General features: G+C 57.8%; 3 protein-coding genes across 5 annotated transcripts; 1 reads left to right on the forward strand and 2 right to left on the reverse strand.

Moving 5' to 3' along the window:
• Nucleotides 1–150: 150 nt before the first annotated feature.
• Nucleotides 151–10,542, reverse strand: ZMYND10 (zinc finger MYND-type containing 10). 2 transcript variants are annotated; one of them, XM_062500753.1, is made up of 14 exons: nucleotides 10,424–10,542; nucleotides 9,783–9,891; nucleotides 9,131–9,247; nucleotides 7,979–8,032; nucleotides 7,789–7,887; nucleotides 7,502–7,508; nucleotides 6,967–6,977; nucleotides 5,701–5,810; nucleotides 5,311–5,411; nucleotides 3,862–4,034; nucleotides 3,443–3,568; nucleotides 1,552–1,673; nucleotides 1,227–1,352; nucleotides 151–573 (listed from the first exon to the last, which is right to left on the reverse strand). In XM_062500753.1, exons 1-14 carry the CDS (start codon nucleotides 10,516–10,518, stop codon nucleotides 489–491), a joined length of 1,335 nt encoding a protein of 444 aa, XP_062356737.1. In that variant the 5' UTR covers nucleotides 10,519–10,542; the 3' UTR covers nucleotides 151–488. The 2 variants fall into 2 exon arrangements, with proteins under 2 accessions (XP_062356737.1, XP_062356736.1); XM_062500752.1 differs by lacking the exons at nucleotides 6,967–6,977; nucleotides 7,502–7,508 and having other exon boundaries at nucleotides 5,701–5,789; nucleotides 7,735–7,887.
• Nucleotides 10,543–10,676: 134 nt separating this feature from the next.
• Nucleotides 10,677–14,082, reverse strand: NPRL2 (NPR2 like, GATOR1 complex subunit). Its single transcript, XM_062500754.1, has 11 exons — nucleotides 13,974–14,082; nucleotides 13,714–13,805; nucleotides 13,115–13,283; nucleotides 12,788–12,896; nucleotides 12,368–12,504; nucleotides 11,994–12,091; nucleotides 11,876–11,912; nucleotides 11,645–11,738; nucleotides 11,453–11,570; nucleotides 11,105–11,247; nucleotides 10,677–10,816 (listed from the first exon to the last, which is right to left on the reverse strand). The coding sequence occupies exons 1-11, from the start codon at nucleotides 14,043–14,045 to the stop codon at nucleotides 10,749–10,751; spliced, it is 1,137 nt and encodes a 378-aa protein (XP_062356738.1). The 5' UTR covers nucleotides 14,046–14,082; the 3' UTR covers nucleotides 10,677–10,748.
• A 201-nt stretch (nucleotides 14,083–14,283) lies between these two features.
• LOC134048817 (transmembrane reductase CYB561D2) lies at nucleotides 14,284–16,293 on the forward strand. Of its 2 annotated transcripts, none has more exons than XM_062500826.1 (3): nucleotides 14,284–14,410; nucleotides 14,491–14,540; nucleotides 14,679–16,293. In XM_062500826.1, the coding sequence occupies exons 1-3, from the start codon at nucleotides 14,284–14,286 to the stop codon at nucleotides 15,234–15,236; spliced, it is 735 nt and encodes a 244-aa protein (XP_062356810.1). In that variant the 3' UTR covers nucleotides 15,237–16,293. The 2 variants fall into 2 exon arrangements, with proteins under 2 accessions (XP_062356810.1, XP_062356811.1); XM_062500827.1 differs by having other exon boundaries at nucleotides 14,491–14,528; nucleotides 14,733–16,293.
• Nucleotides 16,294–16,307: the final 14 nt, after the last annotated feature.

The raw sequence follows: 16,307 nt of genomic DNA on the forward strand, positions 1-16,307 counted from the left end.
GATGACAAATACTCAAGAAACTCTTTCTCACAGCAAGGTGCTTGTGCAAACCACATCCTCTCCTCCCCCCACTGCTCTAACAATGGTACAAGGCAGCACAGAGGCCTTCTCACTCCCTTCCCTCTCCAGCTGCAGTAAAGGTAACCACAACCTTACAGGCTTTTTTGGATTATCTGGGATTAATTTGTTGCAGAGGGGAAAATAGACACATGCCTCTTACTGTGTGGAAGGGAGGGGAGGATGCAGTTGTTATCTTCAGCTAGGAGAGAAAAAGCAGAAGGAAAGCAGCTCTGGGATGCACAAGGAGGTTTATTGGGGAAAGCAGCATGGTGGGGTGGTGGGAGAGGAGAGGCTGACCCTGGCTAGTGCTCCCTGCGGCAGGGAGCAGGTGGAAGGGGCCTTTGCCAGCTTCTTTCCAGCTGTGGGCTCCACATTGGGGGAATCTCTGCCTCTCTGAGCCACGGGCCACATGCCATACACGACTTCACTTACAGGTCATCCACACTCCTTGACACCTCAGCCATCAGGTTGCAGGCAGGTTTGTGCTTCTGCCAGTGCTGGACCTGGCAGGCCCTGCAGAGGGAGAAGCTGCTATCAGGGGCAGTGGAGCCACATCCATCCATCCATCCATCCATCCATCCATCCATCCATCCCTGGGGGCAAAGTAGCAAGAAGGACAAACTCCACCACCACACTCCTCTGGGAGCTGTGGGAGAGCTGATACAGGCCAGCATTAGACCAAGAGGGGGATGGATGCAGCCCCAGTCCTGGGGGTTAAGAAGGTTTAATGCCAGACCTTGCCAGATGGTTCAGGACCAGAGATTTAATTTACTGCCACCATCCCAGCTGCCACATTCCAGCCTGTCACCTGCACCCACAGGGTCACAGGTGCTTTCCTACTCCTGTCCCACCACGGTGGAGAGGAGGGAGAGTGTCACCACGGAAAACCCAACCTGTCACTACTGTCACTGTGGGTAGAGGCAGCTCAGCACCTCACAGCTGCAACACAGCCCCCACCAGCGCCTCCTCCACCAGCAGCCCAGCACATCAGCCTCCCCACAAGATTTGGAGAAGTACGTAGCCAGCAGAGAGCTAGTGGTGCTGAGCAGTAGTGGGACCCCTGGCTTTCCTTGGCCCTCTCATTGCGTTCTCCAGTGAGATCTGTGGTGCTCTGAGGAGCACTGAGGGGCTGCATTGGCCCCAAGGGGGTGGCAGGACTCCCTTACCGTGTGCAGTACCACTCGTTCCGGCAGCGAGAGCAGCGCTTGGCTGCTTCCACACCACACACCCTGCAGCGGGGCTTGTCAGGGGCCAGAGCCTCCATCATGTCCAGGCTGTAGGTCTGTGCCCACCTGTGCAGGCAGAGAGGGGTGAGGCTGCTTACAGGGAACTGCTGTCTGGCAGTGAGCTGTCCCTCTTCCACCCTGCCACTGAGGGGACATCTCCAGCCAGTGCCACTGACCCTTCTGTCCTCCCAGTGCTGAGCTCCACCCCTGCTAATGGGGATATTGGCCCCACTGGGCACTCTGCATACCTGTACCAGAGCCTCACCTGCGTGCCTGGAGCTTCAGCTCCTCCTCAGTGGGGCTGAAGGCATGCTTCACCTGGTGCTTGGCAATGGCCTCCCACTTCCCTGAGTTTTTCTTGAGGACATGGTCCCGGATAACAGGAACCTCGTGGGAAGAAAAGGAAGGAAGAAGAATACTAACAGCCTAAAAAAGGTGCTGTGGTTTGGGGAGAAGGCAGCCAGCCCTGGGCACAAGAAGCATGGCCCTCCAGGAGGGCAAGCAGTGGCAGAAGTGCAGAGGGTGTCTGGGTGTGCTTTCAGGTACATGGAGGGGAAGAATCCATTTGCCAATGGGCACTGAGATGAAACAAGGCACAACCTTTGGGGTCCAGTTGGGAATGAGTGTTCAGCCTCAAGGCCTGGGCTGCTGAAAAGAAAGCCCTGGGACCTCAGCACCCAGTGTGTGGCAGTGGCGTGAACCCCATGCTCCAGAGCCGTTTGTCTGAGCAGATTTTTCCGCTCGTCACTTCCCTGAAGATGAACACCCAGGGAAGGGCCGGCCAGCACAAAGGGAGCCAAGAGCATGTGTATCTGAGTTCAGGCTCTGGAGTGGATGATGCCGCTTCAAACAGCTCTGTCTTCTCCAGCAGAGTAAAAATAGCTGAGGAAGGGGAGGAGGTTGCTCTGAGAGCAGCCAAATGGAAAAAGGCCTTTCCTTAGCTTGGCTGAGCAACAAGGAGTGAGTTCACCCCTCTCTGGGCAGAGCAGGGAGCCCGTGTCTGTGCTTTCCGCTGGCTCCCCATGCCTACCCCTGGGCTCAGCCCTAGCCCTTAGTAAAAGCAGGGGCAGGAGCAGCACTGGCACAAAAGCAGAGCTATGGAGATGGGCAGCAACTTGGGTGAGGCTGGAGGAGGTCCCCAGCATGGTAGCTGCTTGTCACTGCACCACCAACATGCTGGCAGTCAAGGCATGTGGTGTGAATCCATGTCCACCTCTGCCCTGCTGCCATCCCCAGCCCCAACAGCTCAGCTTGCCAGTCTGCAGCTTCCCCAGCTCCCAGCCTGGGGCATGCCTCCAGCTCAGCTACAGCCACCTCTGACAGGGTACATCCCCCTCTTCCCAGGCCATACAGCCAGCTGTGATGGGGACAGCATGCTCCCACTGGGGACAGCCCAGACAGCCACTGCCAAACATACCCATCTTCTCCAGGAAGAGGTGTAGGAGCCTCTGGCAGTGGTGAAGAGGCTCTGTGCTCCCAGTTCTTCTCAGCAGCCTCTTTGCAGATCTGCCCTCAGACTCAGTTTCTCCCCTCAGTTCACAAGAAGGCAGTAGAAACACACAAGACCACTTTTCTCCAGAGATTACCACTGCATGGATTAAAACCCACAGGAACCTCTTGGCTGTTTAAAAACTTTCATGGCCTAACTCCCAAAGGCCCAGGCACCATCTGGGACCAGTTTAACTCAAGACTGTATCACCAGATCATGATGTCCTTCTGTGTGTGTGACACACTGTACACAGTGTGACAAACAGCCTCAGATCATGGCTGTAAAAGGGGACTTCCCTGGAGAGTCCAGAATTCAACAGGAAAACAATGATGTGTCAAATGAAGAGTTAATTGTCACAACAAGTCAATGTCTGTATCTTCCCCATGCAGCTGCCATGCCAGGGGCTCAGTGTGACCTGGAGAGCTGTTTATAACACAGTATTTATGCCTTTAGATGTGATTGCTTGGCCACTGCAGGGCAGGACAAGGCTCTCACGTCAACCACAGGCAGCTTTGCTGGCAATAAGGGTGTAACTGAAATGGGTACTTGGCTGCTTTTCCAGGGCACCATCATTCCAGAGCTGAGCTTGGTGGAAGAAAAAAGGAGTAGGGAGCTATCAGGCTTAAACCAGAGTGGTTGTAGAGGTGAAGGAAAAGCCACAGGATACCTGCTCTAGGATGAGATCCTTTTTGGGGGGAGCAGGGTCCGTCACTGCAAGGTAACTCAGAAATCTCTGCATCTCCACCAGGTTGGGCAGCTGGTCAATGAGGATGTCTGTCAGGAATGCACGGAGCTGTGGCCATGGAGGGGGAGAGAAGAGTGAAGGGACAGAAGTCACGACAAGGGAGCCAGAGCTGGGGATGCAGCAGGGCAAGAGCACGGATTTAGGGGCAGTAGCAGAGAGACAAATGAGGGTCTCATGAGGGGCACTCACAAAGACAAGCTTTGCTGCTGCTGCTGCTGCAGTGACAGACTTGCTGTTCTCCCACCACTGGCTCCCTGGAGCCCACAGTGAGGATGGGAACAGACATCCGGAGGTGCCCAGTGCTGGAAAGGGCCCAGGGCCTTTGTGCTGCAGGGTCCTACCTTGAGGAGCTGGCTCTTGTTGAAGCCATCGAAGCGGTATTTGTGCTGGCACTCAGGACTGAGCAGCAGGTTGAGGAGGGCAAGCCACACCTGCCCATCAAGTTTGGTCATCTTCACCTGGTCCTCAGGGGGCACCACGTGCCATGTGCCATTCTCAAACTTCTTGAGCTTGCCTGAGGGACAGAAGAACCAGGGAGGCACACTACTGCCTTAGGGAAGACAGCTCAGAGGGGACATGCTGGCCTGTGCTCACTGCCTCACTTCACCCTCTGATTCTGCCTGCCTCATTTTCCCCACCCCTTGCTCCATACAGCGCCCTGCTTGGTACCGAGGCAAAATGTTAGCATGAAAAGTAGAAAGGACATATATTAAACAAATAGTGCTGTGACAGGAACAGAAAGATCCCTGAGACATCTCCCTCTGTACCTGGCCAGGAGTGTAGAGCACTGGTAGGTAGTGGAGCAGCCCATGCTGCAACAACAGAGGGGCTGGAGAGACCCGTTTTAGGGTACCAGCATGGCCACTCTTCTTGAGTTTCCTCTGCCAGGCAATGCCAGAAGCAGCATAAATAGAACAGATATGACAAAACAAGTTCCAACAGCTACTGTGTGGCTCTAGGGGATGGAGCAGGATGTGGCCGTGCATCTGCACAGCCTGGAAATGCCTTCGTGCTTGTCTCTTCCCAGTCCCTCCCTCAGGGCCCTGGATCAAAGCTCCCTCTCACGCTCCGAGTACACAGGCAGGGAGAAGGGATGTGTTTCGTGGCTGGAGGAAGGAGGAAAGCTCCTGCATCCAGCGGGCTGCTCTCGGCAGGAACAGCCACGTGCTTCCCAGAGCTCTTCCTGCCCTGCCCCCGCTGTGACCGCCGTGCAGGGCTGGGGCAGGGCGGGTTCCCACGGCCCAGGCTGTGCCCCACCACAGGGCAGGCAGTAGGAGGCTGTGGGAGCCCTGCCTGGCTGCAGAGGTGGGGTAGGATGGCCAAGGGGCACAGCCTAATCAGGGGCCTTTGGCAAGAGTGAAGCTCAGGGATCAGCAGCAGAATCAGGGCAGTGTTTGCTGCCTGGGACAGACTATGTCTGGCTCTAGTGAGTGCTGCCCCAAAAGGTGCAGAGAAGCTGGGACGGGCACTCTGGTTTTTCTGTGCCCAGAAGCCTCCTCAGAGGAGCATGTGGGGCTGGCAGAGGTGCTACACTTCAGTGCTGGCTGTGATCACTCAGAAAAGGCCGAGTCCTGTGTGAGGATCAGCTTTTGGGAACACTGCTGGGTCCCCAGCCCAGCTGTGCTGCATCTGCTCTCAACATGAACAGATTAAGGCGGGGGCACTGAGGAGTTGGAGGGGAGGGTAGAGGGGGAACAGCTCTGCAAGGGCTCCTACAGCAGATCCCTCAGTGGATGCACCTCCCAGCACAGTCCCACGGTTCCCCAGAGACCATGAGGCATGATCCATACCTGCTTCCCAACAGCTCCAGGGGCAGTGCTCCACCAGCTCGACAAGGATGCACGGCAGGTTGTGGGTATTCAGCATCCGTGTCAGTGCACTCAGGGGCAGACTAGAGATACGACAGAAAGGGAGAAAAGGCACTCGCAGATTAATGCCAGAATTTGTGTCTATTAATGCTCCTTGAGGCAACTGGGAGAGGCAGGAAAGAAACAATGATCCGAGTTCCCAGGGGTACCATGGAGCAGGGTGGAGTGCTGCTGTGTTTGCCTCCCAGGGCACAGTGCCACTGCCACTGTAGACACAGCCAGCTGCTGAAAGGAGTCCAGGCACCCACTGTGGCCCCACAGGAATCCCATCCAGAGAGCTGGCCACGTCCTCTGCTGGTCCTGGGCACCTACCTGCCCACCTGGTCAGTGATGAACCGCAGCACGGACAGGGCCTTCAGGGAAATCTCAAACTCCATCATCTCTGCCTGCTTCTGCAGCTCCTGTGGAGGGACAGGATCAGCCTTGGGATTTCAGGCCCCATTTTCCAGGAGCTACAGGGAGGCAGGATGTTGACTGCATTGGTAACCACAATCTGGGTAGGAAAACAGAACCCTGAAGAACAGTGTCTTGTCTCAACTGTGCCAGCACTGCCTGTTTGCCAGCACAGTCACTGAAGTGCTTGCAGCTCACAGCTGCTCTAACCTCATGTCCCTGCCCCTAACAGATCATGGGTGGTAACTGGCTGCAGTGGTCCTGCACAAGATCACCCCCTGAAAGAGGCTGGTCCCCAATTTCACCTCTCTCCTTTTCTGGGACCATCTTGTGGCTCATGGCCCTGTGCACAGGGGAGCTGCATGATCAGCAGAGGAGGAAGAAGAGTAGGGAGAAACTTGGCCCTGGTGCGCCTGCAGTCCTGTGTCCAGCCCTCCTGCATCTGCCTCTTCCCTCCAGTTTGGGAACAGCCACTAGAATATCTGCCTGTGGTTATCCCAGCTCAGAGCTGTGCCATGCTCTCCAGCCACACAGCCTCCTTCCCTTTGCAGACAGCATGGACACCCCACTCATCCCCTATGACCATCCTCTGACTCAGCCTCCTTCGAGACCATGGCGAGGGCCATTCTGAGAGGTGCCAAGTCCTTCTCCCTGGCTCAGGCAGAGCTTCTCTCCAGTCCCAGATGCAGCTCACACTTGGTGTGCAGATCACTGACCTCAGCTTGTTGTATTTCTCCAAAGAGCCACTGCAACAGTTGCCTTCCAGATTTCCGTGGTAAGCAGCTGTGTGCTCCCTGTCCTGGTGCCCCACAAGTTACTCAGAGAGTTTTGTGGGCTCTTCCCTGCCTCCTCCCTCTCCAAACAGCCCTGCTGAGGTTTGTCCTACAGCTCCTCCTTGTATCCAGACCTCATCTCTGCTGCCTTGAGACAGGGACTATCTTTTGCCTGTGCTTCGAGGGGCCAAGAGAACAGGGGCTACCACCATACACAGTTCCAAAGGACAACAGGGTCCACAGCACAGGAGATGGCAGGAACAGCTTTTTCACAGGGGTTATTGTACACAGAGTCAAGAGAGGCTGGAATGAATCAGAGGAAACTAGGCTCCCTGGGAGATGAGAGCTTTTCAGAACCCCATTGGCTAGAAAAGGTCTGGGTTTTTAAGTTCGTGTCAAAGCAGTAACAGACACCCCCTTCCCCTCCCCAGCTGGGAAAACATTTCCTGGAAAACATCCCTATTGTGCTCCAGATCCCTCCATTTCCTTCCCTTTTCTGAAAGAGAAGTATGTGCTTGGGCAACAAGCCAAAGGATGGAGGCAAGGGAGGTTCAGGCTCTCCCTTTAACCCTGCTCTTCCAGATACTCCTCCTGATGTGCAGTTCCAGGTGCTGAGAAGCACCAGAGGCAAAGACAGCTCCTGCTCGGGGAAGGTGTGTGTGTGTGTCAGCCTGGGAACACCTGGCTGAGAGAGTTCTGGGGTCACTGCTGGCCCAGACGAGGTATTTCTCAGAGAATAAATGAAAATGGGGGAAGCACATGAGGACAAGTCCCGATTGTTAGGAGAACTCTCTCGTGGTTAACCCTGGCTGGCTATAGTGGCAGCCTAGCCCAGGGTGGCTTCCCAAACTTCAGGGAGAGATATCCACACAGCTTCCAAGAGCAACAGCAAATGGCCAAACCTCTCTACTGAATATTTTACCCATTGACTCTACAGCATGTCCCACCCAAGGGCTCTGAGCATGTCCTGCAGGAAGCCTCAGTACCAGGCACTGGTACCAGACAGGGCAGAAGCCAGGCCGCAGAATGGAGGGGGGTGGATGCAGTCACAGGCATAGAGAAGCACCAGACACCCTCTGAGGCAGGCAGGAGGTGCCAGGGTTGCAACCCTGTGCCTCTGCAGGCTGCCCACATTCTCCACCACACATATCCTCAGGGAACTACAGGACATACTCCTCACCTGCATGGATGAGGGGCTGGCCAGACGCTCAGCACGAAGCTCTGCTGAGGTCACTGCTTGTGCCTTGGTGCTCCGAGCTGCCAGCAGGGTCAGCTTGCGGTGGCAATAATCAATCAAATCCAGAATGCTGTCCTCTGCTGACTCACAGATCTCCTTCACAACAAGGGTTTCACACAGGGTCAGTCCCCACAGTCTTCCACCCCCAGCGGCCTTCCACTTGAGGAAAGCTGAACCTGTCCCTCACCTTGTAAAAGAACACTGTCTCCAGGAGGTTGATGATGGAGGCTTCATGGTGCAGCTGTGGGAGGAGAATGGCAAGAGTGAGGTAACAGTGGAGTAGCACCAAGGCCATGGCCACTGGGACAGGGAAAAGGGCTCTTCTGAGAAGCTGCCTATGTAGCTGTGCCCAAAAACTAGTCCAAGAGAAAAATACAAGTAATGCAACCTTCAAAACAACTCCAGTACATGCAGTTCATATTAATATTTATGCTGACATGTCCGTGACACTCCAACATGCCGATGGGGAGCCACACTTCCCAGCAGGCAAAGCTCTTCAGGGCTCTGCCTGGGCTGCAGGGACAGGACAACCACTGCCCTCAGGCAAGCTGCAGGCTCTGGCACCAGCACAGAACCAGTGCCTGAGCTGGGACAGTGCTCTGCATGGCTGTGCTTCTCCCAGGCCCTGGGACTGGGGCAGACAGCCTTGTCTGAGACTGGGAACTATGGGATACCTGCCCTGAGGCAATCGGTTGCTCAGGGAAGACACCACCTTGCCCCAGCAAGGTGTTACCCTGGACCGAAAATGGGTTAAAACTTACAAGCCTCAGGCAGATTTCCCTTAACTCTTCCCTTAAGGGCCGCATCCCTCTGCAAGGAAGCCCACATGTGGAGATCATTCCCTTGCCAAGAATGGCCCAAGGGACCACTGGTCCCAGGAGCTCAGTAAGAAAAAGCTACATTTTTGTTAGTCCAGAGGCATGTAACCCAAGAGAGTTTCTGGCTAGAGAAAAACAGTGCTCAGAGGGGGGAAATACCCCAGGGATATCACTGCCTGGGAGCAGGGGCAGTGCTGGGAGCCATAAGCCAGGAACATAGCTGCCTCTAGGAATGGCTTTTGCTCCCCCCAGCAGCTCCTGCAAGCCCCTGTGTGGGATTAGAGGGGACAGCTCTCCACAAAGCCAAGCTTCCCTGGGAGTGAGTCCCTGTCCTTCCTGGGGGCAAGGGCACAGGCTTGCATAGGCTTTGGGAAACCAGGCACTTCCCACTGTATCCCACTACCCACTTCAGCCTGGTGAGATACAAAACCTCAGCTCTGAGGTCTTCAGGGTGACATTTATTTTCAAGCACAACTACCTGACCCCTTTGCAGGCTCATTCCCACCACCCCATCTACTCACCACCACATAGATGGGGAAGGTGCTTCTTGGCTTGAAGTCCTCCAGCCGGCACAGCACGGGAAAGATCTTGTGCTTCCAGATCTCCACAGAGATCAGCTCCCCAATGAGAACAGGAATCTAGACAGGGAAGGGATGGGGAAGTGAAGCCTTTCAGACCACCGGTGCAGAGGGAACCAGTTTGTTGCTAATGATCACTCACACCAGAGCTGCCCAGGGAGGAGGGTGGCCTTGCGGCACACTCTGTATTCTTCCAGAATAGAAGTGAGCAGCTTCTCACAACAGGGCAGAGCTCCTGGGCTGCAGAGAGGAAAGGTGACCCCAAGGAGCTGGGCAGGTCCAGGCAATCTCACACCCTGGGGCTGGGACACCTCAGGCACAGGGCAGAGATCTGCAGCCAGAGGGGCTGGTGCATGAAGCAGACCAAAACAACTTCCAAGACAGAAACCAGACACCAGCAAATAGAAATACCACAGCTTGACCTTTAATTTTTTTAAAAAACAAAACTGGCACACCACCAGTCCAACATCTTTTCCAGAGACACAACAGATTCTTCGGCATTTTAATTCCAAAACTGCACGCTGCCCACAGGATAAGCCTAGCTTGAGGCTGAAGGCCCAGCATGGGTATCGCTCCTGCACTCAGGGAGGCTCACCTTGGCATGGGTGACCAGCAGCTCGGTGAGGAGCTGCTCCTGGCCCGCTGAGGCGCTCAGGATGCCGTGCATGTTGAGCTTCTCCACATACTCGTGCTGCCGAAGCCATCTGTGGGGCAGCCGGCGAGGACATCAGTGCCACAGACGTGTGGCCACTGGATCGGTGAGGGTCCCTAGTGCAGGGAAACCTGCTCCTGTAACCCCCAACCCCACGCTGTGCTCTGAGCCTGGGGCTGCAGCTCCCCTGGGACAGCCCTGCCCTCCTGCCTGCAGCAACACTCTCACTGAGATCGCCACAGAACCGAGGGAGCCTCTCCATCACCCTTACCTACACAGACCCTCAGATCTGGGACCCCTCCTCACCCCCTTCACCCTGGGCCCTCCAATCTCTCCCAGTCTTTCCAGGAATGCTCCAGAACTGCAGCCCTTTCTCTCACCCCACCCCAAGTCCCTCGGGTCACCTCAAAAACAAGACTCCTGTCTACCCAAAACCTCTCGTAAACCCCCTTACCCCTACTGTAACCCCAGGGAAAGCCGCAAAACTAGGACCCTTCCTGTCCTCCCACAGGGTACCCCCCCAAATTTGAAGTCCCTTTTTCAGGTTCTCCCCCCACAGACACCCCATCGCTGTGTCCCCGCACCCCTGACTGCCGATGTCCCTCAGTTCGGAGCCCTGCAGGGCCCGCACCAGCGCCTCAGCCTCGGCGGGCTGCAGCGGCCCGGGCACGGCGGCCATGGCGTCGGCGTCGCTGTGGCAACGCCGCCGTCGCTACCGCCTCCTGGCGGCGCGGAGGACCCGCCGCGGGCCGGCCGCAGCAGCGGAGAGGGGCGGCCTGTGGTGCCCCCTGGCGGCGCGGAGGAGTGGCCGCAGCCAGCGGGGCGCGCCGGGGACACGTGGAGGGGACAACGGGGACACGCACAGGGGACGCGTGGGGGGACACGGCTCTAGAAAGGGCTGTCGCTGCGTCACTTCCAGCACACGATGATGTTGGGGTCATTCTCCAGGCGCTCATCCAGCTCCTTGTAACTCATGCCTGGAGAATAAGACAGTGGAGTGTTAGTAGGGTATCAGCGTGGTGCATGGCAGCACTGTCCAAGGGCTGGGTGTGGTCTCCGAGCCCTGCCCCCGGCCGCATGGGCTCGGCAGCCTCACTTGGAGAAGAGCCTGGCCGACACTCCTATTCCCCTGCAATCTGAAGGCTCCCGAAGGGGCAAGAACCCAGGACCAGTGCACAGCTGTGGGTAGGCAGACATTCCCATTCTCCCTCCAGCCCTGGGGCCCACACGGAGCAGAGGATCCTATGGGTCCTACGGATCCATACCAGTCTTGCAGCAGATCTCGTCGTAGCTGTGGCAGCCCGTGTAAAGCCGGGCTGGGTGGCTCCGCTCATCCCGGGCCACCTTGACAGGATATTTCTGGAGCCGCCGGATAAGGCCCTTCATCAAACCGAACTGGATAAGCCTCCTGGGAATGAGGAGGAAAGAGACTGGGAACACAGTGCCAAGGTGCCAAATGCTCCAGCTTCCCACATTCCCTTCTGTTCCACATGCCCCACCACTGCCTCGTGTTTCCTAACCTACAGACACAGGGGTTGAGTACTTCCTGCTCACTGTCTTTGCCACCCCCATTGTCACCACTACCCTCAGGGACCAATCAGGAGGGCTCTGACCTCTCATCCACCCTCTGGAGCTGCAGGGTGTAGCGGCAGATGAGGTCTCGCACAGTGGTGCCAGGGCTCAGCCCACAATACAGCTGGAAGACATCCCTGAGGCTGGCTCGCTTGTGCCCTGCAAGGATAAGTCACCATTCAGCTGCCCTGTCCCCCTGCCTGGGCCAGCATCCCCAGGCAGGGTCACTGTACCTTGTTTGGTGATGTAGGACAGACACTCTTCCTGGAGGCACTTGTCATCCACCAGGTCCTGGACCTTTGGTGTGGTGCAGTAGACATTGGAGTACTGCAGGGTGATGGAAAACCAGCTCTCTCAGCTGTGGCTCTGAGAGACAGGCCTGGCTCACTCCTACCCCACTGTTTCCCCTCCACAGCCACGACCCAAATCCTGCTCACAGCCCCATGCTCCATGGCCTGACCCACCTGAAGTATGGAGACAAGTGTGACAACCCCGTAGTACCTGCAGATGGACAGGAAAGGGTGAGAGGTGCTCTCTGGCTGCACACCCCCCCCCCCCTCCTTGGGCTGTCCAGGCACTCACAGCAGGTTCTGCACAGCAATGCGCACCAAGTTCAGCTCCACGTCGGCTTCCGCAGAAATCTTCTGGACGTGCCGAAATCCATCAATGTAGGGCAGGATCTGGGAGGGGAGGAGGCAAGAGTTAAAAGGGCAGAGAGCAGTGAGGAAACACTCTGAAGCCCAAGCAGCTCCCCTGGATCTGGGAGCACCTGGGATGGGCAGGCTCCATCCCTAGGTGCACTTTAACCTTGTGCTGGTGAATGATTTGCTCACAGGCCCAAGCATAAAGACAAGGGCAGCACCAAAATATACTCATTAATGTGGTGATCCCTAGGACAGCCCAACACCCCCAGTGGTCTGGAAACAGATCCCCTTCAAAGTGCTAAGCACAGGTACCTGCTGTGTGGTGAGATCCCACTGGGAGTTGAAGAAGTCATCCTTGTCTTGGGTGAAGACAGGGACATCATACTCCTGCACGATGGGGGGGTCTGGGCGCTGCTCAATAACCTTCAGGTGGATGGTGTTTGACTCATCTGCCCAGGAAAAGGGGAAGGCTCGATCTCCATGGAAACCAGTGCTTCTTCAGGAGTTTGCAACCATCAATCCCAGGACACCACAATGTCACACACAACAAGGTATTTGCAGCCCATAACCCCATCTCACCCATCCCTTGGAGCCAGGTAGGGCAAGGCCACCTCAGACACCCCTAGTTCCAAGCACAAGCAGGCAGGGAACTTCTAGGAGCAGCACAGGCAGAGCTAACCTGGGCAGGGAATGGCCCAGCTGTCTCCCAGCACTGCCCTGTCCTCACCATACCTATGGGGAGGGTGCACTTCCCTTTGGCATTCAGCTCCTCCAGCAGGATGGTCATGATGGGAACCAGCTTCTGTTTACTCTCCTCGTTGGAGATGAATCCACTTTCCAGCTGAAGAGAGAAGAAATTCAAGTCAGCTCCTCCCCACAGGATTACTCCTGGCTACAGGAGCCCAAATCCTGTTCTCCTTTAAAACTGAAGTGATGTGTAGGAAACCAGCCCCTGCCCCAGCAATGCCCAGTGGCCCCCAATAGGCTCCAGGACACTACTGAGGTGCCCACGCTCTGTGGGGTGGATTGGGAAGCAGCCTGGCTGTGCCCAGGCCTCACCTCGAGGGTGGTGAGGTAACCAGCCAGCTTCTTCACAATGGGCTCCAGCGCACAGGCCTTGGCTCTGGCATCGCACACAAAGCCCAGGTTGAAGAGCAGAGCATTCCTGCTGTACTTCTTGTGCTCGATGCACACGGGGCAGCCGATCAGCTTCTTCTCCATGGCAGTCCTGTGGGGAGACACCTGTGACCTGAACCTGCACCCTCAGGAAGGCTCTGGAGGTAAGGGCTCCTTTACGTTGCAGGAAAAATTGTGCCTAAGCCCTACATGCTCAGAGTGCAAATCACAGTCTGAAGAAGGGAGGAGAGGAGGGGAAGGAGTCAGGCCTCAGGAAAGGAAACAGTTCTCCTTTCAAAACCAGCACAGCTCTCTTGACTGGTCTGACTTTCCTGCATTTAAGGCTGGCAGAGCAGCAGATGCAGCACCGGCCACCCCCAAAATGTGACCACCCACCCTGTGCACGGGTACCAGGGAGTACCGCAGTGACGGGGCCAAGAGCCCAGCGCGCTGGCACTGTCACACCACCGAGCTGTGCTCCGCACCGAGCCCGCCGGGACCGCGGGACCCCGCGGCGGGGACAGGGCTCTGCCCGCACTCACACGGTGATCAGCTTGTTCTGCAGCTCGGGCTTCGTGATCACGTACACCTGGATAGTGTCAAACAGCTCCCGGGAGATGAAGTCCTCGGGGACCTGCGGCGGCACAGGAGGCTCCGTTCCAGCCGAGCCCCGTTCCTCCCCGGTGAGCACCTACCACCCCTGTCCCTGCGCCCCCTTCCCCTCCACGGCTGCTGCCACGGCCCAGTCCAAGCCCTCTCGCCGCGGGCAGGCGCTGCGGGCCCCGTGCCGCTCGCCCCGCACCTGGTAGGTGATTTTGGGCCCCAGAGTGGGGTGGAACTCGCTGAAGAACACGCACTCGATGCGGCCGCCCATGGCGGGACGCGGAACGGCCCAAGCACCGGGCCCAGCCCCGCCGGCCACCGTAGCGCCGCTCCCGCGGAATCACACAGCAGCGCGGGGGGGCGGGTCCTCATATTGAGCGACAGCGCTTCCCGCCACTCAGCGCGGCCGGAGCGGGCCTTAGTGCTGACGGACAGCTCGCCTCAGCCAATCGGAGCCCGCACCTCGGCGCGGTCATGTCAGCGGCGGCGGTTCCGCCCGCCCGGCCAACATGGCCCTGACGGCCGAAACCGAGTCCCGGCTGTACCGCTCGCTGCGCGTGGCCGCCGGCGCCGCCGCGCACCTCGTGGCGCTGGGATTCCCCGCCGCCGTGGCCGTGCTGGCGCGGCCCGGATCCAGTGAGTGCCGGTGGAGCCGGGGACGCGGAGAGGGCCGGATGTCTCGTCTCACCTCACCTCATCTTGTGCTTCCTTTCCAGGTCTCTTTTCCTGGCACCCTCTGCTCATGGCCCTCGCGGTAAGTGCCGCCGTCCTGGTCACTGCCCCGCTGCCGTGGCACAGGCAGGGGCCGTTCCGGCGGAGTCCCTGGGTGGTGGGTGCCGAGCCCTGGTAGCCCCCGGGTAATGGGAGGCTGAGCCCCCGGGTGATGGATGCCCGGTTCCGGGAGCCGTGGCGCAGGGGCATTTGGCCGGTGCCCATCCCGCTGCCCTCTGCCCCGCAGTTCTCGTTCCTGATGACGGAAGCGCTGCTGATCTTCTCCCCGGAGACCTCGCTGCTGCGCTCCTTCTCCCGCAAAGTCCGAGTGCGGGTGCACTGGGCCCTGCAGCTGCTCGCCCTGCTCTGCGCTCTCCTGGGGCTGGGAATCATTACCTACAACAAGCACCTGAACGGCAAGGGCCACTTTGTCACCTGGCACGGGCTGACGGGGCTGCTGGCCGTGCTGTATGCCGGCGGGCAGTGTGCTGGGGGTGTGCTCCTGCTCTACCCCAAGCTGATGAAGAACTGGACACTGGCCAAGCTGAAGCTGTACCACGCAACCTCAGGGTTGGTGTGCTACCTGCTGGGCTGTGCCAGCCTGATGTTGGGCATGTGCTCCCTCTGGTTCACCACCACGGTGACCGGTGCCTCGTGGTACCTCGCCATGCTGTGTCCCCTCATCACCAGCCTGGTTATCATGAACCAGGTGAGCAATGCGTACCTGTACCGCAAACGGAGCCAGCACTGAGGGCTTGGTGCTGACCTGAACTTTCCAGAGCGAGCTGGGTCTCCCCTTGGAGAGAGTTGGCAGCCCCCCTGCTCGCACAGGGTCTCCTTGGAACTTGGTTTCTACCTTCTTGTCTTTCGTTAGTCCTGGACTGTCCATAGTGTCTTGTCCCTGGGGAGCAGCTGTGATGTGTGTGACACCTCACCCCTGCCTCGGAGGGGATGTTCCCCAGCACAGGTAAAGCTGCTGGTCCTGGCAGCTTGGTGCTCAGTGCTGGGAAATGGAGGGCTCACTCAGGATTCCTGCTCCTTTTCCCTTCCCACGCAGGGCTGCTTTGGAGTGGGCAGGACAGGAGCCGTCCTGGTGAGGAGGGCAGGCAGTCCCCTCTCTCCCGGGAACCTGCAACAGGCACCACACTGCCTCTTCTGCCACGGGGGCGACTTGTTCAAGAAAGCACAGGGCACGGTTGTGACTTCAGCCCTGGCAGGGCTGGGGCAGGGTGGTGGCACCCGAACAACGGTACAGAGCACGTGTGTCCCCCGTGGCACAGGCACTCCCTGGGATCAGAGCGGGTAGCTCTGCTCCAAGGCCCTGGGTCTGGGCACTCACTGCCACGCACAAACCGCTCCAAACCCCTCCTCTGTGGGCTGGGCTTGGCCTGGTGGGGTGGGGTCAGTTTACAGAACAAATTACTGAGCCGGGCTGTGAACCTGCAGTCAGCAAGTCATAGGGAACAGCGTGAGCACGGGGGGAGGCACAGACCTGGGTGATGAACCCTTGAGAAGGCAGGAAGAAACCTCCTTGCTGGCACAAGTCTTCCTTCCAGCACGCATCCTGCTCCCGGCAGGGCTGGAGAGCTGGGAGCGGCTCCCGGGCTGAAAAATTCCTCTGTACCTAGAGCTTTTATTCAATAAAAATTTCAGGCAGCTAGAGTGCAACAAGCCCTCTTTACTCCTTGGGTGGGATGACTTTTGGGGTGCAGGCAGACATCTCCCCCTTCAGATTTCTCACCTCCTGCTGGGAAGAAACCACCTCCCCATCTTCCTGAGGAGCCCCCAGGGGCTATTCTGGGCCAGGTCCCCCACCCTGCCC

This window comes from Cinclus cinclus, chromosome 12 (genome assembly GCF_963662255.1).
Source record: "Cinclus cinclus chromosome 12, bCinCin1.1, whole genome shotgun sequence".
Lineage (NCBI taxonomy): Eukaryota > Metazoa > Chordata > Aves > Passeriformes > Cinclidae > Cinclus > Cinclus cinclus.

What these genes read in the sequence shown, in the direction of transcription:
- ZMYND10 (XM_062500752.1), bottom strand. Translation starts at nt 10,518, where the DNA reads ATGGCCGCCGTGCCCGGGCCGCTGCAGCCCGCCGAGGCTGAGGCGCTG. An exon ending in CTGGAGCTGTTGGGAAGCAG is followed by an intron (nt 4,035 to 5,310) that starts GTATGGATCATG and finishes TCTGTCCCTCAG; the next exon opens with GCAAGCTCAAGAAGTTTGAG. An exon ending in ACAAGAGCCAGCTCCTCAAG is followed by an intron (nt 3,569 to 3,861) that starts GTAGGACCCTGC and finishes CCATGGCCACAG; the next exon opens with CTCCGTGCATTCCTGACAGA.
- NPRL2 (XM_062500754.1), bottom strand. Translation starts at nt 14,045, where the DNA reads ATGGGCGGCCGCATCGAGTGCGTGTTCTTCAGCGAGTTCCACCCCACT. An exon ending in CAGAACAAGCTGATCACCGT is followed by an intron (nt 13,284 to 13,713) that starts GTGAGTGCGGGC and finishes GTCTCCCCACAG; the next exon opens with GACTGCCATGGAGAAGAAGC. An exon ending in CGAGATCTGCTGCAAGACTG is followed by an intron (nt 10,817 to 11,104) that starts GTATGGATCCGT and finishes CTTATTCTCCAG; the next exon opens with GCATGAGTTACAAGGAGCTG.
- LOC134048817 (XM_062500826.1), top strand. Translation starts at nt 14,284, where the DNA reads ATGGCCCTGACGGCCGAAACCGAGTCCCGGCTGTACCGCTCGCTGCGC. An exon ending in GCTGGCGCGGCCCGGATCCA is followed by an intron (nt 14,411 to 14,490) that starts GTGAGTGCCGGT and finishes CTTCCTTTCCAG; the next exon opens with GTCTCTTTTCCTGGCACCCT. An exon ending in CCCTCGCGGTAAGTGCCGCC is followed by an intron (nt 14,541 to 14,678) that starts GTCCTGGTCACT and finishes CGGTTCCGGGAG; the next exon opens with CCGTGGCGCAGGGGCATTTG.